The sequence below is a fragment of the Heloderma suspectum genome, chromosome 4 (genome assembly GCF_057233095.1).
Source record: "Heloderma suspectum isolate Gila_16-S chromosome 4, 16-S_ref, whole genome shotgun sequence".
Classification (NCBI taxonomy): Eukaryota; Metazoa; Chordata; class Lepidosauria; order Squamata; family Helodermatidae; genus Heloderma; species Heloderma suspectum.
The window spans coordinates 195,830,574-195,854,184 of NC_139461.1; the positions used below are offsets into that span (position 1 = coordinate 195,830,574).

The following is a 23,611-nucleotide window of genomic DNA, read 5'->3' on the forward strand; positions in this document are numbered from 1 at the left end:
ACCAAGCTCCACCCCCAAACTGGATTCCTTCGACATCCCTACTTCAAACTGTATGGACTGCAGAGTGATGTGATGGCCAGGGAAGCCTGCCTCCAGTGATTGAAAATGTTACTGCGGGCTTTAAACACATGGACACATTAAAATGTATGTGTTTTAAAAACAAAATAACCCTGTGGTGTGCACCTTTAGGGTCTGCTTAACGTGCATGCCAAGTTTCCGGTGTCTCGGTTTCACGCTCTTGGCACTATGGCGTGGACAGACAGACACACATACTCTTTCATTATGGCTTTTCCACTGAACTTGTGGTGTGACTAGACAATAGGAGGGCCAGCTCCAGGGAGCCAGACCCTGCAGGCTCTCCTATACTAGCCTGCCAGGAGCTGGAAGGTGGGCACAGAGAGCTCAGTTGGGCACACTTCTTCTCTCTCCACCAGCATAAGCTGCAGATTCTAAGGGCTCTGGCAGCTCCTTTGAGGAAGGTGAGAGAGCAGATTTATTTATTTATTGCATTTCTATCCCACCTTTTTTCCTCTTGCAAGGAACCCAAGGTAGCTTACATTATCCTCCTCCTCCATTTTATCCTCACAACAACAGCCCTGTGAGGTAGGTTGGGCTGAGAAGCTGTGACTGGCCCAAAGTTACCCAGTGAGTTTCCATGGCCGAATGGGGACTAGAACCTGATTCTCTCGGCTCCCAGTCCAACACTCTCGCCACTACACCACACTGGCTCTCCAGATGGGTTGCTTCCACTGCCCAGAGCTACAGGGCTGGAGTACAAGCACCACAGAGGCGGTTCCAATGGATTTATAATGACAAGCAGTGCTAGAGCAACTGTGGGGAAGTCAAAATAAGGAAGCCTCACCCCATTTTCCACTTTTAATCCTCCTACACTCTTTGCTAGGAGGAGCACAGAGGTGTAGCAGGTTTATGCCAGGGAAGAACTCGTTTTTCCAGCTGCATGATACCAAGATGTCCCAAGCACACTACAAACAGGCCTTTTGACACTCTAAGGATTCACAGTGGGAAATGAATGTGTGTGGGCCGAGGCCTGTACCGTGGTCTCAAGTGTTATGCCTATTTAAAGGGTCAAATAAGTTCAATTAATATAGGGGATACATTTAATTAATCACTGCCTGATTCTGATGCTGGAGAAAGTGATCTTAAGGGATGAGCCATCACTTCTTGGTACACTCTATTCTACATTTACTTAGCCAGAGAACCAGTGTGGTATAGTGGTTAGAATGTTAGACTGGAACACTCTGGGGCAAAGATAATGGGGATGGGATAAATGTGACAACAGTGAAGCAGCTTTCTGCCGATGCACAAAATCCTAGAGCTTCTGAAGGGTTCATGCACATAAAAGACCTGCAGGTCAGGACAGCACTGCAGGAGATACTCCAGCTCAGTGCCATAGTAAATCTTTCATGCTATCTCCCTGTTCCATCACACATATTAATGCCTTGGTAGCCCTATACAGGTGTTCATAAATTGTATCTGCAGAAGGGATATGGGGACATGTGCATCGGTCCTGCCACCTCCACCCCTGACCTTCCCCACATTGAGCTGAACACACTTTCAGTCCTCTCCAAGATCGGGAACTGCACATGATCAGCCGAATGCACTTACCATCTCCCCTCAAATCTTCCTGCTCAATGTGGAAGGGCAGGGGTAGACAGGGTGGGCTGGCCTGTGCATCCCTGCATCTCCTCCACAGATAGAATTTATGAATACCTGCATAGGGTTTTCGATGGTTAAGGATTCTGTGTGCCAGTTGGCGCCTTCCTAGCTTCTGCCCTTCTGCTGAGCTAGTTGACTGGCCATACAAACACCAATGCAAGGTCTCCCTGAGCCAAGTGGGCAATTAGTTTACACATTTGCCCTGCCAAGATGGGCATGCTAGTCTTGAAATTGTGGGCAAAGCATTGGACAAATTCAATTTCACTAAAATTACTATGTGAAGAACACAGAGTCTAGTCAAACAACTAGACTCTTGAACAAATTAATATTTGGGTTGTTGTTTTTCTTATATCATCTTACATATGATGCCTACTGTTACAGAATGCACAATAACTGCAAAGATATTATATCATACAGTACAAACCAAGAGGAGATCAAGAAAACATTTTGGAGTTTTTCAAGGCAACACTCCATTGTTCCCCTACAATGAGAATAATCCAATGATTATTTTGTCATAATTTACTTAAACTTTACCATAAGTTTTCCAATTAGCTATTTGTTTTGAAGTTAACTTTTGCATGATCTTTCTATTGATTACTCATCATTGACTCATGACTGGGGAAATTTTCCCATTTAAAAAATCCCAAAGCAGTTTACAGTGGATTGCAAAACAACACACTATAAAGCACAACAAGGGCCAGTGTGGTGTAGTGGTTAGAGTGTTGGACTGGGAGTTGGGACATCCAGGTTTTAGTCCCCATTTGGCCATGAAACTCACTGGGTAACTTTGGACCAGTCACTAACTCTCGGCCTAACTTACCTCACATGGTTGTTTTGAGGATATAATGGAGAGAAGAAGGGCTATGCAATCTGCCTTGGGTTCCTTCCAAGAGGAAAAAAGGCAGGATATAAGTGTAATAATTAAAACATAAACAGTATTACAAATTACAACACCAATCTTGCCAGTGCCATGCCACATCACCAACAATATTACAAATATTATCACCAACAAATTACAAGGCTCTGTAAAATGAGGCTTTTAGGGCGCAATCCTATGCATGTTTAGACAGAAAAATGTCCTACAACTCCCAGCATCCTCAAGCCAGCATGGCTGGCTGAGGAATGCTGGGAGTTGTATGTCATTTTTCTGTGTAAACATGCATAGGATTGTGCCCTTAATCAGCTAATGGTTGGGGAAAGCCATGGTAAACTAAGTTTTTAATAAATGTTGATAGCATTCAATTGGTGCCTGACATATTGTAGAGAGAAGGTCATTTCAGAGGGAGGGTGCCACTGCCGAGAAGGCCTATTCCCATGTTGCTGCCCGGTGGAACTCTGCAGGATGTGACACGGAAGACAAAGCTTCCCCTGAAGATCATAGTGGTCTTAACAGGTCTATATAGGGGTAGGTAAGCTGGTTCTAAGTTGTTTAAGGCTTTATGTGTCAATAATACCATGAACCTGGCTCAGTAGCAAATTGGCAGCCAGTGCAGGTGCGTGGGGCATTCCACCCAACAGCCCAAGATTAATGGGTAACTGAGCAAGATCCTGAAGGCCCCTGAATTGGCCTTTTAAACACCCCCCCATTTGTCCCAATGTGGAGGAATCTTGCAGAGGGAGAGAATGACCCTGGGGCTTCCCTAGTGAACAAAGACAACGCCTATGTTCTGCCCCCATCACACTCCATTTTGGGGTCCAACAATAGATTTACACCCATGGAGCTTTCCATGGGTGTACTGGGGGCCGTCAGGGCAGATACATGCCCCCCCCGCCCCCCACAGAGCTCCTCTCCCACAGGAGGAAGGCACCTCTGCCCTATCCTGACCCTCTCAGACAGCTGCCAGGGGGAATTAGGATTGTTCTGCCCATCACAATAACTTATTTCATAAATGTACGAGTCACTTTTCAGCTTGAGTAGCTCTCAAAGAGACTTTTGAAGAAGAAAATACACAACCATTATTTGTAGTATAATTAACATGAATGCTAGTTAACCTTTCCACTCTCCAGCAGCCTCTGGTGGACGGGCTGGCTGTTAAAACAGCTTGGAAGGCCATGCCTTTGTGGCTCCTCTGGAAATGGTAGAACTTAGGGAGCTGGCTGCATTCTCCTCAGCTGCCTCAGGCTGAATGGCTGGCTGTTAAATAGCAGGGAGGCCACATCCTTCAGGCTTCCATGGAAGATGGTGGAACAACTACTTCTCGCCTGTGACAGTCATCAGCTCAGGCTTTTTACTAGCCAGTCTGCCCTCGCATATGTGGACTTCTTTAATGTTAATGCAAAAAAAGAACCAAAAAACACCCCTACAAATTAAAATAAATCCTTTAATTTCATACCTTTAGGAGTTATGGGCAAAAGAACAATTGTTCTGGGACTGGCAAAGGAAGGAAGAAGGCAGGGAGGAAGGCAGGGAGGAAGGCAGGAAGGAAGGAAGGAAGGAAGGAAGGTAGATTTGGTATTTCTGCCTTGAGATAACTTCAAAGAAGAAACTCCCCCTTTCTTTCCTTAAAAGGCCAAAGATGAAACTGACAAAAATCTTTTTTGTTTGTTTGCCCAAACTGACATCTAAAGCTCAATCCTAAACTGTTTTCAATTAGGCTTATCCCAAGTAAGAGCAGCCTTTAGTTTACAATGGAATAAGCTCTACTGAACACAGTGGGACAAGTTTGAGAGTAGACATGCCTAGAGATAATATAGCAGTTCTAAACACACTTGGAGCACAATCCTATGCATATTTAGACAGACAAAATCCTACAACTCCCAGCACCCTCCCACCACTTAGAAATAAGCTCTACTGAACTCTGTGAGACTTAACTTCCACGTAAACATGCTTAGGATTGGGTTCCAATTTACATTTTACTTCCAAGGGTTGTTCACAGCTGTGCAGTTGAGGGTAGTTCTCTCCATTCCTTCTTAATTTGGTAAAGGTGGCTAAACTTTGTCCCATAAGCTATTTTCAATAACTGGGAGTAACTATAACCAGTCTCAACACACTTAGGAACTTAGAACTTCAGAACAAGCTTGTACCTCCAAAGCATTTTTGAAAGTCTGCTTCTGCTTAAGAAAGAAATAACAAATGAGTAACCTCCCAGATTCCAAATGACACGGTCTCATGGCATGCAGAACAAGGTAAACAAAAGAAAATAAAGTTAATAAGCTGCCTTCACAATTATTGTGTGTGTGTCGGGGGGGGGGGAGTTATCTCAGGTACAAAACAGAATACAAAGGCAACCCCTGAAAGTATGAAAGTTTCAGGTATGTCAAAGTACTGACTGATTCACATAGTGAAGTACTGTATGTAGGGTGGCCACTTATGAATAGGCAAAAAAGAGAAAATGCACCACCAAAAAAATGCAACACGAAAAAAGAGGATGCAAAATTGCATAAAAGTTGTGTATTCTAATTTATATGCACAGATGCAAATTTAGAAATAATTATTATAATTTAAATAGAAATACAATACACCTCAGCATAGTGTGAAAAACTGTGACCAGGTGACCTGTGTGTCTGCCTGTTCAGTCTGCTATCCAGATGCTAACATAAGAAGAGCCATGCTGGATCAGACCAAGGGACCATCTAGTTCAGCATTCTGTTCACACAGTGGCCACTCAGCTGTTGACTGGGAATCCACAAGCAGGACACAAGTGCAACAGCACCTCCCACCCATGTTCCCCATCAAGTAGCGTACATAGGCATCCTGCTTCTGCTAACTCTTGATGGGCAAAGCAGGGCCATTTCATTAGCCCTGCTGAAAGACTACTCATTTTTTTCCCCTCTTCCCTCCCAATCCCCTTTTCCTTGTGTCTTGTGTCTTTTTTAGATTGTAAGCCTGCAGGCAGGGACTGGCTTGTAAGCTGCTCCATGCACCTTTTTTCGCTGAGGAAGGATAAAAACAAATAAATAAATGGACAATAGTTCTTAATCTTTAAACTGCAATTGGACAGTCCAGCCCTTCAAACAGAGGACATTCTTCTGGCAGTGCTTCGGATAGAGATTGCCCTCTGTAAAAGAGGACACATGGCCACCCTGATCACAGAGAACTGGGCTTAATAGGTTTGATGGATTACTTATCTTTTTAAAAGTTCTGTCAGACTCATACTAGGGGAACGCTGCAAAGAACAAACTCTGGACCACCATTTGCCTTGTGAGAAATTTGTACTTGCCCCAGAAAAATGGTTATTTGTAAGCCTGTTCAAACCCATCTCACGATCTCCAGGGTTTCAGGCTTGGCATTTCCAGTTTGACAGAAACCTTCTCCACCAGTGGCTGCAGGTTATCAGATTCATGGAAATTTTATGGAAGTAGAACGTTCAGATTAAGAGTAGGTCTTCAGTGCAAGGTGAATTTCCAGCAAGACACCGGCCCTTTTCTAATGTCCTGTTTTTGCGGTGTGGCTGGCGCCAATATTTGTATATGCCTGGTGGGTCTGTGCCACCAGAACTATGGCTTTTTTATAGAGAGATGCAAAATAAATATGTAAACTGCCTTTAAGAAAGAGTAGCATGTCTTGCTAATCAAAACACAAGAGGTCAGTACAAAAAATACAAATTGTTTTAGATATAATTGGCTAGGTTAGCTGGTCTTACTACAATACTACAAACGAGAAGGATCTTGGAATTGTTGTCTATCACAAGCTGAATATGAGCCAACAATGTGATGTGGTTGCAAAAAAGGCAAATGCTATTTTGGGCTGCATTAATAGAAGTATAGCTTCCAAATCATGTGAAGTACTAGTTCCCCTCTACTTAGCACTGGTTGGGCCTCATCTGGAGTACTGTGTCCAGTTCTGGGCACCGCACTTTAAGAAGGATGCAGACAAACTGGAGAGGGTTCAGAGGAGGGCAACAAAGATGATCAGGGGACTGGAAACAAAGCCCTACGAGGAGAGACTGAAAGAACTGGACTTGTTTAGCCTTGAGAAGAGAAGACTGAGGGGAGATACGATGACACTCCTCAAGTATTTGAAAGGTTGTCACAGAAAGGAAGGCCAGGATCTCTTCTCGATCATGCCAGAGTGCAGGACACGGAATAATGGGCTCAAGTTCCAGGAAGCCAGATTCTGGCTGCACATCAGGAAAAACCTCGTGACTGTTGGAGCAATATGACAATGGAACCAATTACCTAGGGAGGTAGTGGGCTCTCCCACACTGGAGGCATTCAAGATGAAGCTGGACAGCCATCTGTCAGGGATGCTTTGACTTCAATTTCTGCATTGAGCAGGGGGTTGGCCTCGATGGTCCTATAGGCCTCTTCCAACCCTACTATTCTATGATTCTTCCTTAACCTGGTGCCCTCAAAATGTTTTGGACTTTGACTCCCATCAGCTCCAGCCAGCATGGCCAATTGTCAGGAATGCTGTGAAATGTCGTTCAAATCATCTGGAGGTAACCATGTTGGAGAAGGCTGGCCCAATACTGTCTCCTCTGACCCAACTCACCTGGAGGGCCACTAGCTGTGGAAGGCTGCTTTAGGCTTGTGGTTGAACCTGGGACCTTGTGGGCTATACCATTGAGGGATGGCCCCTCAAAAGATGAAGTAAAAAAAGAAGGCATGCAAAAGTAGTCAAGGACATCAGATCAAGATATCAAGAGTGATGGAAAGCCTCCAAAAGGAACTCAGTTTATATGTGCCATCCCAAGAACAGTCTTCAGGTTCCTCATGCTCATCTCCACAACTGCAAGCTGGAACCCTCCATTCTTCCCATTGGAAGGCTCATCTAGTTACCCACACCCTGGAACAAAATTGTAAAGGGCAGCAAAGGGAGCAGTCAATGGACTAGATGCCCATATGTATTCTGCCTTTCCTAAGTGAATTGTGTTGCTTGTTTTCACCATCATTCTTGAAAATTACCCTAAAGCCCTGCCAGTGGGAAATTTACATGAATGTTTACATAAATAAAAAGTAGACACATGCATTACTAAAGCGACAATGTGCAGGGCTAATGGCAACCAATGTTAGTTTGCCTAGGTGAGTGTTAATGATCAAACTGTAATGTTTTAGTGGAACTAAGTCGTGAATAAACGGGATTCCAGATTATATAAATATTGAATATTGAATACAGGCCAAAACACTGTTCTGACACCAGCAAGACTACACTCTGAATACAACGTTTATCCATTCATGTCATCATCAGAAGGAGAACCAAGAAATAAGAAATAGAGGAACCAGAGGGATACAGGAATTCCTGGGGCTTAGAGACTTGATGAGGCATTACTGGGGTGGGGTTGGGGGGGAGAGGAAACAATGCCCATTTGTAATCCAGAGAGAATTGAGGCTTTTGCGTAACCTTTCCTTCCTAGCCATGCTGCTGGCTATGTTGGCCATGCAGTGATGTGGCAAGCCAGTTACTTGAAGTCAAGGCTGTCCTCATGGTATACCATTCCTCCTCCAGCACCCCACACTTAGGAGACTTACAGTGGAAACAGGAGTGGAGTCTCATGCAGGGCCTAGGCAAGAGTGAACAGATGGATAGTGGCTTGATTTGCATATAACAATAAGCTCAAATTCTGAAGAATCCTGGCTTATTGAGAATGAACAAGCATGCTAGCATACGCTATCCGATCACTACCACTGGTTTCTTCCTGCCAGCAGAAGCGGGTAAAAAAACAACAGGAAACCTCCAGTGGTTTGTTTAGTGTTATGTCTGAAACAGAACCGCTGTTGCATTCCTGACAAGCCAGAACCTGAAGCCGAGAACAAACCCTGGCTTTAGATTCCGGCATGTTAGGAGAGCAACAAGCCAGGGATCCTGGCACGGACGTAACACTCGTCAAACCACGGACAGAGGTTTCCTGGCTTGTTTAGCCATTTCCATTGGCAAGATGAGCTGAACGGAAGCAAACGGGCAGCATGTACCAGCATGCTTGCCCATTCCCAATAAGTAGAATTCTTCAGGATTTTGTGGTTTGTTTAGTGTTACATCCGAAACGAGTTCCAAGTGCCTGGGTTGCCACCTTGCTGGGTGCGTGGAAGAAGAATAGAGGGGGATAGGAGGGTACCTGAGAGTACACTGCACACAGGGAACAGTAGGACTGCAACTGTGGAGTGCACCTATGGCCATGTTCAGGCAGTTTAAATACCACTCTTTCTACTGCCCCGCCCCCGCTGAAAAAGTCTCTAGCCAAAGAGAGACCTGACAGCTTGGATATTTCCAAAGCAAACATCCAAAAGAATGCAATCTCTGTTATTGACAAAACAAAGAACATTCAGATCTCTCTTATATTATCAGATACGATTGCTTAGGTAATTATCAGCCACACTGTGTTCCCTCTGAATTCTGGAGATCGTATCATCGCTTCCCTCCCCTCCCCTGTACCTCAGGAGGGCACTGTATAAAACTAGTGGAAACTGCATGTTCCAATGCTATAAGAAGGTAACGATCTGAAACCATACTCAGAACTGCAGAAAGCCGAATTTATTCCTGATGTGTTTGGCAGTGGGGAGGAAATTAGCTGGTTTCAGAAGAACCTTACCATAAAAGCAAAACAAAAAACAACAACCCTGACTCAGCCCCCTTTCCTGAGATATTAGCACTGAACAGCAACAGCAACAGCAAAATAGGGAATGGCCCCCAACCCAGAGCAAGTTAATCATACTTAAGTCCCATTGAAATCAATGGGACAACTACATGTTGCGGTAAGTCCCACTGAAATGAATGGGATTTAAGAGTCCCTAGATTGGGGGCTGTATTTGTCTACCCCTAATATAGGAGTTTATCTTGTAGATATGAGTGACTGGTATTTATATATTTTTTTCGTACCGGCTGTTAAATTTTCCAGTTAGGCATTTGAGTGCGTTGTTGTGCTGTATTTGATTTTTTAAAATCTAGACTGAAATTCATTTGCACGGTATAACCGATTTTGGTTGAATAGTCTAGCAAGCTAACTGTGGATGTGGATGTGTGTGCGTGTGTATATATACACACATATACTCAGAACACTGTGTATGATCAAGCCAAAGTTAAGCATGTTGGTTTCACTGATTTCAGTGGAAAAGTTAAGCATGTGCTTAACTCTCTCCTATGGAAATCAATGGGATATTAAACTGTGCTCAGTTTAGGTTAGGTCATGCCCAATATTAATATTAATAATGATTAAATGAACACTACACAGAGGTATTTCCTATGGAAATACTCCATAAGCACTGTTCATGTTAGCAATTCACAGTTTATTGCCACAAATACATTTCTAGTCTAGTTGAGGGCACTTTCTGTGAAACTAATATATGTGAAGGACACGAGGCTAACTTCTTCCTCTTTGTCCCGGGTGACAATCTTGCTGGAAATAGCATGCTCAGCCAGCTCTTACCAGGTTTCTGCCCTGGCCAGCAACTACCAGATTCACCCAGAATTCTCTAATGTTGCAGAAGATTTCTGGGATGTGCTTCGGGTGCACTCTCCATTCTCAGTAATTGCCCTGTTTTGCCCAGACCTAGTACATCACATCTAGCTGTACCCATCTTTTGACAGGGTTTCAGGAAATGACCTGCCCACAGCAGCAAAATGTTTCAACTGTAGACATCAAATATTTGTTCTCCGTCGTCATCATCATCCCCATACTAACACCAAAACCCACACCAACACCAAAACAACTAGACAAGAAATATGAAATTAAAGAGTGGTCTTATGCCAGACAACTTATTAGGTGGGGGGACACATAATCCCATAAAGTAATTTACCAGATTCCCTCTAATAGGAAAAGTCTACTTTTTTTTTTTCTTAAAAAAAAAAAAAAATCATTATCAGCATATCTAAGAGACCTGTAAGTGAAAACCCCCAAAGATCTGGGCATAAGAAACCTAGAATATTTTGGAAAGTAGTTTAGTTTTTTGAACTTACTCCACCAGTTTTAAAAAAGGGGGATCCTTAATAGCAATCATGATATAAAGGAACAGTACATTATTATCCATTCTAACATGCTACTGAAGTGGTATGAACTTAAGACATTTTGAGAATCGGAGAGAATGGAAAGTCTTAGCTAAGTGCAATAAAGATCATCTTTCATATAGTTCCACTGTGTGAGCGTTTCTATAACAAATGTTATCTGTTTGTTATGGTGAATTTAACAAGCTCATGAATCTGGCATCTTACACTGCTTCCTCCTCTCCAAAATGGGACATAAACACACCGGGGCGGGGGGAGTACAACCCCATCCTTCCATTTTAAGGTGTCTAACCTGGCATCTTTAAGAGATACAGTAAGCAAATGGCATGAAGGAGTTGGCAATATTTCTGAACAATATATTGTATTCAGCCTCAAGCGAAATGGCTGCCTTCAGCCTATCCAGTTGTAAACAAGTACAAAATCCATTAAGGTTAAGGAAGCCAGAAGTAATTCTGGCTACATCACTCTTTCTCATACAACAGTGCCTTAGGTCCGCCAGCAGAATCAAGGGGCAAAGTCAGGGATGTTGCCAGGCTCTTAAAAAATGTGGGGCACAGCCCCATAAGACACATATCTGCATAAAAGCTGCATATGCTAATTTATATCTATATATGCAAATTTGGACATAATTACAAGGATTTATTAAATTTCACAGAAGGCAAAGCCAGCTAATTGATTCCCCACCCAAATCGCCCCAAATAAAATGAACTCTTTAATCAATTTGTACCCCACCCCAGATCATGATTCACCTTTCCCTCCCCACAGTGCTCCCTGAAAATCACTGCCTCCACCTTGACGTGGCAATTAGGCACAGAAAAAGCTTTCCACTGGCATCAGTGGACACTCAGTGCGCTAGGAAATAGATCTGGGGCTTGGGCCCAGGCCTAGCAACGCTCCTGGGCAAAGCTTTTCTGGGACTCTTGTCACTTCAGCTGTGTACGGGGGGTGTGCATGTACATCAAGGGTGGGCAACTTCGGAGGCTCAGCGGGGTAATTTCCAACCCCCAGAACCCACGAGGGGCTGCACCCCCTCACCAAAATTGGCAGCAGTGGTAGCAACTTGGGGGTGGCGAGGACCGCAAAAATGGTAGGCTGCACACACCCCACGTGTTCCCCGCCCCGGTGTCCATATTTGAATGCTCTCTCAGTGGAGAAAAAAAACTCCGTGCATATAGAAAACCACCCTGTCAGAGAGAAGGGCTTTTCTAAGTGGAGCAAGTTTTTAAAAATTAAAAAAACACACCTCTTACGAATATTTAAATGCACAAAGAGGAAGAATCAGTAAGTCCCCAGTTCAAATCTTAACTGAGCCATGAACTTACAGAGTGGCCTCAGCCACGCTACTTTTCCTTGTGCATCAGCAGTGACCCTCACCTCTCTCTTCTAGAATATGGGGTCAATCATCTTAGGGCTAGCTTTTAGAGCTGTTGTAAGGACTAGTGAGACCATGTATATGAACGACTATGAATATGTGAGATATGCTCAATGTTAAATATAAGTATGATAGTTGTCCTGTCTTCCGGGACATCTTTGTCTTTCCCCATGTCTGCCTGCTGCTCCTCATGGAAGGCACGGAGTAGGAAAGCACTGGAGAGAAGGAGAAGGCAAGGAGGAAGGAGAGCAGATTCTCTGGCTGCTTAAAAGCTTGCAAGAAAGATGAGAAGTTACCAAGAGGTTGCTGCAGAACAAAGACATTAAGGATGGAATCTTTCTGGATGGTTAGAACAAGGGGTCACGGTGCTGGTTCTTCCCCTTCCTGCCCCATTCCCTGGAGCCTGACTCTGGCTCCAGAGGATGTTTGTAAAGGGCCATGCGCCCGGTTGTCTGTGGAGGATAAGAATAACCCTCTAGCAAGCAGGCACTGAAGTAGCCCTATAGAAGTTCTCTCTCCCTCTCTCCCTCTCTCTTTTAGACCGAACAACTAAGATTTGTATACGGGGGAAACAGTCTAATATAATCTTCCTGTGGACTAGTAACTTTAGGAGACGTATGGGTCAAGTTGCTTTGCTGGCACAGGGAAGGACAACTAATAGCTAACACAATGGCATACACCGGTATGGCGTAGCGATTAGGATGTCAGACTGGGAAGACACAAATCCCCACTCAGCCACAAAGCTCACCTTGGGCCAGTTGCTGTCTCTCAGCTGAACCTGCCTCATAGGAGTGTTGGGAGGGTTTGCAGAGGTGGGGGCACGAGGAGAGAATAAGAACCATGTATGCTACCTGGACCTCCCTGGAGGAAAGGCAAGATATATGTAAAATGCACACATACATAACCTTGTGTGATGATCCGCTCAGAATGCTACATTTTAGAGTCTATTGAAGTAGTGGCGTACATGCTCGTGCAATAGCTCACTGTGGTAGTGGTGTAATGCAGGGGTCAGCAACGTGGCACCCATGGGTACCCTGGTGCCTGCTGGGCCCCCAGAGTGTGCCCGCTGGGCCCCCACTGTCCCCCCATCGTCTGTCCCCCCAGTCATCCCCACTGCCACTTCTGCCTCCCACCCCACTCAGCAGCAAGGAAACAGGAAGTTTGCAGACTGGGAAACTTATCACCTGATCTGCTGACTTTCTGCTGAGGAGAGTGTGTCAGGAGGCAGAAACAGCAATGGGGATGAGTGGTCAATGGGGGCACAAAGGGAGGTAGTGGGGACAGGAGCAGCAGGGGTGGGGAGAAAGAAGAAAAAGAAAGGAGAAGCAGTGGGGGAAGGGAACTCTGAATGGAAAGAGGAGGGAGGAGGATGTGGAGGCAAGAAAAGTGGGAATCGGGGGGGGGGGAGGAAACATGCCCACAGCCCTGAAAAATTATGTCACCTGAGCCCACAGGCCCAAAAAGCTTGCTTACCCCTAGCGTAGTGTGTATACATGCTTGTGAAACAGCCAGTCGCAATAGCTGATTGTTACCAGCAAAGTCCAAACTGGTGGGCTAAACTGTTTGACTGCCTCCTGTTTCCACAAGGTGAAAGTGGGGCAGTACTTACTTAATGTTTGCTTATTCTTGCATTCCTTAAACTCCTCAGATTTCTCGTCATAGTCAAGAGGAGTTTGGGAGGGCACAAGAATTTGCATGATCAGTTGTTCATGAACGAAATGACTTTTTAAAAGCATTCCAAAATCCTACTACCTCCCCATTAACAGTACAGTAGAAACACAGGAAGGGGGGAAACCTGCCTACACTGATTAATGCCTAGATTCTCCATAAATTCCAGAATAGCAACTATGTAATTTTGGCTTTATTTAATGCTTTTCTTGGTGTTTCCTATTTTTAACGCTTAGATGCCGAGTTCCATGGCAGATGTCTCTGACAAATGCTGTCAGTTCGGAAACAACTTTTCGTTTCACCCCTCCAAAGGCTCATAAACCTACTGGCCCTGGTAGCCTGCCAAGAATGTGGTGCTCAATGGTTCAGTAAACACACTCTCACCCAAAGGCAGTTAAATAGAAGAAGTTATTGAGGCAGCTTTCAAGCTCAAAATGGCTCTCCCTCTCTCTGATTCTGGTAAATGTCCATGCAACGTATTACTCAAGCTGTATGATAACGGTTTAAAAAGAAAGAAAGAGGAGATGTAATACAGCAAGCGTTTGGGGAAAACCTGATCAAATGCTACATAACTCTTCAATTCAGGTGTCACCAGTTCTGTCTCCTGTGGTATTTTGTAAGAGGAGGAAGTTAATGTCTCTCAGTTCAGTTTTACAACAGAAATTAGAGGTGGGGTTCCCTTTCAAATGGATTCATTTCCCCACAAACTATTTACCTAAGATCTTTAGCAGAAGGATAATGCTTTTTGGATCAGCTTAGAACTGACGGGGGGAAAGAATATAAGGTAGAGGCAGCTTTTACGTCTCAATCTAATAGCAGAAGGGACAGTCCTCTCCCTGTCAAAAGGAAAGATGGGGATTGGGCTCAGAACCCAGGGGCCACAGAGCAGATTCACTACACCAAGGGTGGGCAACCTGCAGCTCTTGGCCTAATTTCAAAAGCCGCCTGCTGCAAGTCATTCAATCTGACCTCTGAAAACAGTGATCTGCCCCTCCCAATGGGCAGAGAGGAAGGGCAGGAAGGAGTGGGGGGGGGGAGAGAGAGAGAGATAAAGGAAGGAAGGAAGGAAGGAAGGAAGGAAGGAAGGAAGGAGGGTGACCCTGCCCGGTTGTGTTTCTGGCTCCACCAACTGCTGGCTTCAGCCTCCCGTTACAGATTATCCCTGGGAGAATGGGGTCCCTCAAGAGAAAAAAGGTTCTCCACCCTTGCTCTGAACCAGGTAACCAGGTCTCTCCCTGTCACCTTTCAACCCAAGGGTCAGTTTACCTTTTGTCAGCAATTCTCTCTATCTAGGAAAGCAAGCAACTCGATAACAGAGATCTGATAACAACTCCATGGGACAATTATGTAGCATTTGATTAAGTTTTCCAAAAAATACGTCAGCCTCCGATGCCAGGAACGAGGGCACCATGCACACAAAACCAGAGCCAGTGTGGTGTAGTGGCTAGAGTGCTGGACTGAGAGTCGGGAGATCCGGGTTCTAGTCCCCACTCGGCCATGGAAGCTCACTGGGTGACTTTGGGCCAGTCACAGACTCTCAGCCCAACCCACCTCACAGGGTTGTTGTTGTGAGGATAAAATGGAGAGGAGGATGAGGAGGATTATGTACGCCGCCTTGAGTTCCTTGGAGGAAAAAAGGCGGGATATAAATGTAATAAATAAATAAATAAATAAATAAAATAAAACCTTCATCTGGTTGATGCCCTCAATGTTTCTTCCACAGATATTGAAGGACTGAAACAAATACAGTATTTCTCCTGCGTGCTCTCTTCTCTCCCCACTTGCCTTTGCAATTTAGGTTCCCAAGGATATTTGCACAGGTCATGTCCACTTACAAAAAGAAGGATTCTATTTAGGGAAGTGATATGAAGATTTATGGACTGAATTAATTGTGTAGACAACCAATATGTTCATTTAAAAAAAAAAACTAATTCAAAACTGTATACATAAATTTGGATTACCTGTTCTATAACCTAGTTTTTTTAAAAAAAAAATTATTATGTTTACTGTATAGTTAAAGTTATATATGATATATAGCTGTATCATATGCTGCACAGCTAGAACCTTATTTATTGTTGAACAAAGGAATTTTGATCTCCAGAGCATTTTTTTGTTCCAATGAACAGTTGCTGGCATCTAATTAGCTTTTATTGATGACGCAACCCCACAGGCATAACTTTACAATTTCTGTCAGGTGATCAGCCCACAAACCAGTTATTAAGACAGAATGCTTGGATTTATTCATGGCAATGATGATAATAATGCATAGCATTTATATCGTGGCTTTTGAACAGAGGAGCCACAGCAAATGGCAGAGCACCAGCTTTGTATCCCACAGGCTCCAGGTTCAATCCCTGACATCTCTTATGATTCCAGACAACTGGACTGGGAAAGTCCTCTACTTGAGCTTGTGGACAGCAGCTGCTAGTCAATGGCAAGATGAGCTCATGATGTGACCCAATACAAGCCAGTTTCATGTTCAAAACACTTCATATACACTGGCCACGTCCGCATGCAATGGTAGGTCAATCCTGGCTTACCATGAGGTACATGCAGCCCATCAGCTCCCACTTCATTCTTCCAGCAGACAGGAGCAGCTATACTGGCCACCAAGAAAGGAAATCCCCAAAGTGGGGATCCTGGCTTTTTGTGCCCCTTAGAAGCCAGGATTGCAAATCAGGGCTTGTTCTTGGTTTACAGACCAATCTGGAGCAGTAAGCCAAGAGCCTGGTTCAGATGACATGCTCGGCTTTCCTTTAGTGCGGGGTGGGGAACCTTTTTCAGCCTGACGGTTGCATTCCCAAATGGAAAACCTTCCAGGGCAGCATGATGGCAGTGTCAATGCTACCTTCCACATCCATTCACAGACACATTCATACTCCCCATCCATCTAACCATCCAATTCTCTTGTTCCCTCTTCTCATTCTCTGTCCCCTTCTCTCCCTCTCTCTCATTTCCTTCTCTCCCCAGTGAAACCAAACTGGTCTAGGCCTCTTCACTCCAGAGGAGGAACAACAGGTAGCCATCTGGCTCTGCTTCGCCTTGCTCATCTTCTTCCTCCATTGTGGGGTAGGTGAAGCCAGGGCACAGCAGATGAGGGGCAAGTGAAGCCAGGGCATAGCCAACCAAGTCCCCATCACTCCTCTATCAGAGGAGCGACAGGGCCTCTGGCCGGTTTGGTTTCAGTGTACGAAGGGCTTTCCTAAGCAGGGAAGTCCATGTACAGCAAAGCATGGTCCCACTGCAGATCCAGCCAGCACTTGGACTGGGGAGCAAATGATGTCAGGTGGGCATGGCCACACCCAGTGACATCAGGGGTGTGGCCACACCCACCTGAGATCATATGGCCCATGGAGTACTGGGTGGAGTGTCATCTGGCCCCCCATCCAATTAAGTTTCAGTACCCCTGGCCTACAGAGTCCATAGCTGAGAACAGATATGAACCAGAGATTTCTGATTCACAGTTCACGCTCTTAGCACATACCAGATCGCACACCACCTTAGAGCCTACTGTAAGTCAAAGTAGCAAACTGCTCTTGCTGTTGCTACTAAGCATAGCACGTACATTGTTTCACTATCCATCAGCACAAATGCTATCTATCACAATCACAGTCACCGGTTTTTCAAGCTCAGTCACACCACTCAGTAAATCAATCAATCACAAAGGAGACTTCAGCGCAAAGTCCACGCGGCATTTTGGCGACAACTCTGTATTTTTTGGCACTGCTATTTCAAGCTAGAAAGCTACACGCAAGTTAAACTATCACTAGATGAGCAAACGGCCACTGCTGTTCCCTAAACAAAGGATCAGTTGATTTACGCAACAGTTAAAGTTACTCCATGGTACCGTTTCTCCTTTGACTTTTCCACATCATCTCCTTCAGTAATGCACTGTTCTGCTTGATTTTCTAGGCAATTGCCCTTTTGATGGAAACTCAATACAATTGATTCTAATTAAATGAAACCGCCACTGTAACAAGGCAATGTCCTAATGTACTTATCTTATAAAGAGTGTCTGTTTAATTTGAATCAAAGCATTTTACTTCCTCTTTAATGAAAAGAGAAAATCAACATAAAGGGAGGAAGGCTGGTGGGGTGGGGGAACCACTTTTGTTTAGAGACCTGGTTAGCAATTAGTTTTATGGGAAAGCCACACCGAAAAGGTGTGGAGAATGTTGGCTCCACCCATCTCTCAAACAGCCCCCACTCTCTCCATTCACATCTCTGGGTTGACATCAACCCAGAGATATATGTGGTGCTCCTCCTCAGGGAGCCAGATTTGGCCCTGGAGCCTCCAGTTCCTCAGGTTTAGAGACATGTGAAAACTGAAGATACCAAACCTATTTCTAATGGTTTAGTGATATGACAGCTTTCTCCATAGCTGGCTTAGCATCTTAGTACTAAACTGGGATTGGGGGTGGGGGATACTGAAGAAAAGAGGCACAAAGTAGCCCAAGGATTTCATGCAACAGTCACTCTTTTCAGCTATGCCATCCAAAGTGATCCTGCTTAGACTGGGGGTGGGCAGAAGGTAGATCTCCAGATGTTTTAGACTTCAACTCCCACAAGCCCCTGCTGGCATGACCAGGGGCCAGGAATGCTGGGAGTTGTAGTCTAAAACATCTGGAGGGCACCTGGCTGGGGATGGCTGGTTAAGGTTAACCACAGGTTTTCAGGTTTGGACACTGCAACATGCTATGTTTAAGTAAAAATGGAGCAAAAGCATCCAAGCATCCTTGCAGCTGTGCAGGAGGACGAGGGGGCAGTGCACAAGTGTGAGGCTGGCTGTAGCTTGTCCTAGTTTTAGTTTAGTGTGACATGTGAACTGAGCTAATCAAGGAAAATAACCGCTGTAGGAATCAGCCCCAAACGTATACACATAAATTCTAAAAGCTTGTTACCTCCAAATAGCTATTTCCTTTTGGAACAGACTACCATTTATTCATTACTGCTCTACAGTATCTTTTACATACCAAATCTGGCTTGAGTCTGAAGGCCAAAGGAAGAGAATAAAACATGGACCGCAGGGTTGTTAGCACTGAAGAGCTCCATGACTGACAAACCTCCCGACTCCTGGGAATGCGATGAAGGGTGAACTTGGAAAATGAGAAGAGAAATGGACAGATTTACACAGAAGAATCCGTTTAGTACATATGGCAGTAAAGCTACTATCTTTTTCTGTTGCTGCAGTTTGAAAGAACTCCCATTCACACAAACAGGAACTGACAGAGTAGAAGTTCCTACTGGGTTGGGCTCACAACAGGCTCCAGATAGCATGCTGTTGCAATCTTCCATAGGAGAGAGTTCTCCATACGCAACAGATAGCCCATATGTGCTCTGAGCTTCTATAGGATGTTTCCCCCCCATCCAAAGCATCACCCAGCATCAACCCTTATTAAACATCTCCCCCCCCCCCCCGCACCGCCCCATGACTAAACAGTGGTTTGGTGATTCAATTACAGCACCAAGAACCTGGTAAACACACAGTTAGAGACCAGTGCATCACAGATCAGCCTTGTATTGAACAGCTTGCCTAGTAGCCTAGGTGACAGGACATTCCAGGCAAGCAGGTAAGCCAAGTGAGGTGATGCAGGTGGCTACTTAGGAGACAGAACCTTTCCAGTGGTGGCACCCTGGTTCTAGAATGCCCTTCCCAGAGAAGCTCGCCTACATTGAAGTCCTTTTAGCACCAAGTGAAGACCTTTTTATTCTCCCAGGCTTTTCAGTCCTTCACTTTTGTTTTTAAAGGGGTTGTTGTGTTTGTAGATTTTTACACTGCCGCTGACTTCTGCTCTGGTTTTATTCTGTTTTAAACTTTTAATGGTTTTATATATTATGTTTTATCATGCTGTATTTTGGGGGTTTACTTTGTGTAAACTGCCCAGAAAGCTTGGCTACTGGGTGGTACAGAAATGTACTAACTAACTAACTAACGGAACAATCCTATGGCTGCTATTCAGCGGCTAGACGGCCATAGGATATCCAGTTTTCCGAGAACCGACCTTCCCCCTCTTCCAAGCTGCCTTGCAGGCAGCGTGGAACAGCCCCACGCCCCGTGCTCGGAGGAGGAGCAGGGAGCAGCCAATACAGGGCGTTCTAGGGCGGGGAGGGCAGAAATGCCAGTATGACATGTCCTATGTGTCATCTGGCAGCCTCCTCCCCCGCTCCACCTTCCCGCAGCTAGACAACCGAAATTGGCTGTCTAGCCACAAATGCAGGGCAGGAGAAGTGTGGAGGGAATGATCCCCTCCGTGCTTCTCCTGCCCTGCACTGGATAGGCTGTCGCCTCTGAGTTTGGAGATGGCCACCTACCTCCATAGGACTGTGCCCTAAATGGGCTGGCGAAGGAGGGGTGGATCGCTTCAGCCCGCTTGATTTCTGTGTGGGCTGTGGAGTAAGGGAACCCTTGGCTCCATTGTTCCTCCACAAGACTGCTTGCTAGAAAGCAATGTTATTGTTATTTTGCTAGCCTGCTAAGAGGTTAATCTTCCATGTTTCCATGCTAGCCTTGGAGGTGGAGGCTTCTCCTCTTCTGTAGCCAGGGATGCACACATTTTGTTAAATCCATTCTTTCTGTGTTTCAATTGTCAGGTGTCTTTCATTCCATCATCTGCTCATTGATGGAATTGGATATTTTTAAACCAGAATTTTGTTCTACTTGCACAAATTCACATTGGGGTCAATGCACACTGGCACCAGTGCACACTTGCACAAATGCACAGATCTGCATTCATTAATGCACATCAACTAATGCACATTAGTGCATTTGCACAAGTGCACATTAGCACTAATGTGAATTAGCGCAAATCCCCCCCCCCCCAGCAGAAAACTGGCAGGCGAGTCTGTGGAATCCGTGTGACTCAGAAAAAGCTGGTCTGCTGTGGAATCTGAAGGTTGGATTAATAGAAATCTGAACTCATTTGAATCTGTTGCAGATTTTTCCAACATCCCTATCTGTGGCTAGCATGGAAATGCAGGACAGTAACCTCTTAGGAGTCTAGTGAATTAAAAAACAATCCCGCAGGCTAGTAACTTTTGTGGGCACAAATGCATAGCTGGAAAATGCAAATAGATGCCCCCCCCCCCACAACTCTGCTCAAATATGCAGGTTACACAGTACTAGGGATGGCAGAGAATCCCGGAATCTGTGGCGGAATGGCCTCCTGCCCCCCCCCCCCGCGGAATCCCCCCGGGATGGCACTTACCTGGGGCAGATGCGGCGGAGGCGGCTCCGGCTGGCCGCGGCCGGGCTGCTGCCGCCGCCATTGCTGTCCTTGCAACCGTGATAGGCTACGGAAGAATTTATGTAGCCTATCAAGGCTAACCCCCCCTCCAAAAACCCAGCGTACGCAAATGGCGGCGGCTACAGCAGCCGCCATTTGCGTTCCCTATTTTTCGCCGATTTACCTTACGTAAATATTTTCGTAAGATAAAACGGCGAAAAAAGGGGAACGCAAATAGCGTAGTGGCCGCTATTTGCGTTCCTTTATTTTTCGCCGTTCTAGCCTACGTAAATATTTACGGGGCCTGGCTGCGGAGGATTCTGGGGGGGGAGGACCAGATTGCCTCCCACCCCGTCGAGGATTCCGGGGGGAGGAATGGAGCGCCTCCCCCCCACCGCAAAAGATTCCGTGAAAAGTTAAGTGAGTTTCGTACATCCCTACACACAGTACAAGAACTGACTGTTATCTCCATGCCCCATCTAGTGGACAATAGAATGCATTGCTAGTAACAAATTAAACAAGGGGAAGGCAGGCTTCAGGTTTGTCAGGCCAGGTGCAAAAGGCATATACGTAGAATTATAGAGCAGGGCGCCTCTGAGAATATGTTGAGCTTTGGAATACATTTTCAGTCCTGGTACTGAACTGAGCTCATAGTCCTTCCACACAGAAGTCCATTCTTGGTTGCCCCGTTTCTTCAGTTCAGCAGCCGAATTGGAAAAACCATTTTGTTCTTGCTACTGTTAAACAACTGGAAGTTGGAAACTCTTGCTGATCTACTGCAAATCACCCAGAATTCTACCAGTACATCATGACTGACCTCCCACTCACCCTTGGCTTAAATCAGGCATGGGAAACTTGTGTCCCTCCAGATGATTTGGCCTAAAACTTCCATCTTCCCTCACCACTGACTGTGCTGGCTAGAGCTGAAGGGAGTTGTAAGGCAAAACATGGGGGGGGGGGTAGAAATTGCTCACCTTTGGAATAAATGAATGGAATGAAGTTCTATGCGTTTATATTAAAAGTGTTTAAAAGCTGGGAAACCACTAAATGATTGGCGGTCGGGGAAAGGGTGTGTGGCCATTTGGGGAACCTGAAGACCCCAGGAGGGCTGAATTTGGCCCATGGGCCTGAGGTTCCCCACCCCTGGCATAAGTGGCCCACAACATGGCAAGCTCCTTTAGACAATCTTGAGGATAATCCAGTCCACATTTTTGCTCTGAGTCCCCCATCTCCTAAATTCCTGTTCATGTACTGGCATCTTAGTCACATAACTGGATGAGACTCAAGTAATCGTGTGTTTTCCACATTTTTTTTTATCATGACATTTTCTTTTTTTTCAAAATACAGTTAACAAAATAAGAACATACATGATAATAAACCAAGATCACTAAAGAAACATAGGCATTCACTAATTGGGGGGCGCAATCCTATGGGGATAGGCGGCTGCCTCCAAACTCAGAGATAACTGTCTATCCAATGCACAGCAGAAGAAGTGAGGAAGGGATCCTCTCCTCTGCACTCCACCTGCCCTGCATTCACAGCTAGACAGCCGATTTCAGCTGTCTAGCATGGGACCTTGGAGTTCGGGTGGGGAGGCCGGACGACACATAGGAAGTGTCATACTGGCACTTCCGCTCTCCCCTCCCCACCACCGGGAATGCCCCCTTTTGCCCCGCTCCCTGCTGCTCTTACAAGTGCAGAGCCTGGGGATGATCCGCGCTGCCTACAAGGCGGTGGGGGAGGGGGCAGGCAGGCAGTTTTCCAGCAACCGACCTTGGAGTGCAGGCTCTGAGGTCAGTTCCTGGAAACTGAACAATCCTATGGCCATGTAGCTGCTGCCTAGTGGCCATAGGATTGCACCCTTAATTTATAACCCACATGCTTATGGAACATCTACAGTAAAACAACCTAAGTAGGAGCTCAGTACCTAATGAAAGAGTAAAAATGCAGTTTATACAGCACATAAAAGGAGCATGTGCAAGTGTGTGTTATTTCGTGGGTACGTGTGTATTAGTCAAAAAAATACAGGCAACAGTACTTGTTGGAATTTGATCAAAAGTTTGAAGAGCTTCAATAGAGGAAATAAATGGAAACCATAGTGCCATAATAGCTTTCTTAAACTTGGGTTTCCTTGCTTGCTGACCTTGCTGAGTAAGTTTATGTATAATCATAGTCTCCCAAATTTTATCAACCCACTGGTTGTTTCGGAGACTTCCCAATTACATGCTATACATGACTTTGCAGCTGTATACAAGTGTTTAAGAACTGCTTATTGCTCTATTGAAGTTTTATTGATTGTTAAAGTTATATTTATACTGGCTCAGCTATATCATAAGCCACTTTGGCAAGGCTTTTTGTCTTGAAAAGCGGAGTACAAAATAAAAATAAATAGCAATGCCCAGTAGTTTGTCTCCAGCATCTGGCAATCATAGGCGTTTTTGTCTCCAAAAAGGGAAGTTTTGCTCCTCTAGGACACGGTGCTATCTTTTTTCTTTTAGTCAATAAACCACGGAAGATGCCTTGGCTGCCCATTCTCATTCACATCCAAGGCTCTATTTGGTTGGTTGTTTTTCTCTTGCATGTGAGAAGAATGTTCATTCCTTAATCCCTGGCATGTTTTATCCAAACAGATAACACAAGCGGGGATTTTAGTAACATTGGTGAGAAAAAAAATGTTGTAAAACACATAGCTGAAATAATACAGCCCCCTCTCCTACTGTATTTGGGCTAAATAGGGCTGTCTGATCTACCCCCATGCGGGTTATTTTAGCTCATTTCACATTTTAAAAATAA

General features: G+C 45.1%; 1 protein-coding gene across 1 annotated transcript in view; it reads right to left on the minus strand.

The window, feature by feature from the left end:
* The window catches only part of ALG14 (ALG14 UDP-N-acetylglucosaminyltransferase subunit), a 41,546-nt gene that overhangs the window by 10,947 nt on the left and 6,988 nt on the right, over positions 1-23,611 (minus strand). The window contains exon 3 of the mRNA XM_084851846.1: positions 18,569-18,691. Within this exon, the coding sequence (XP_084707972.1) occupies positions 18,569-18,691 (123 nt within the window). The remainder of the gene's footprint in view (positions 1-18,568; positions 18,692-23,611) is intronic.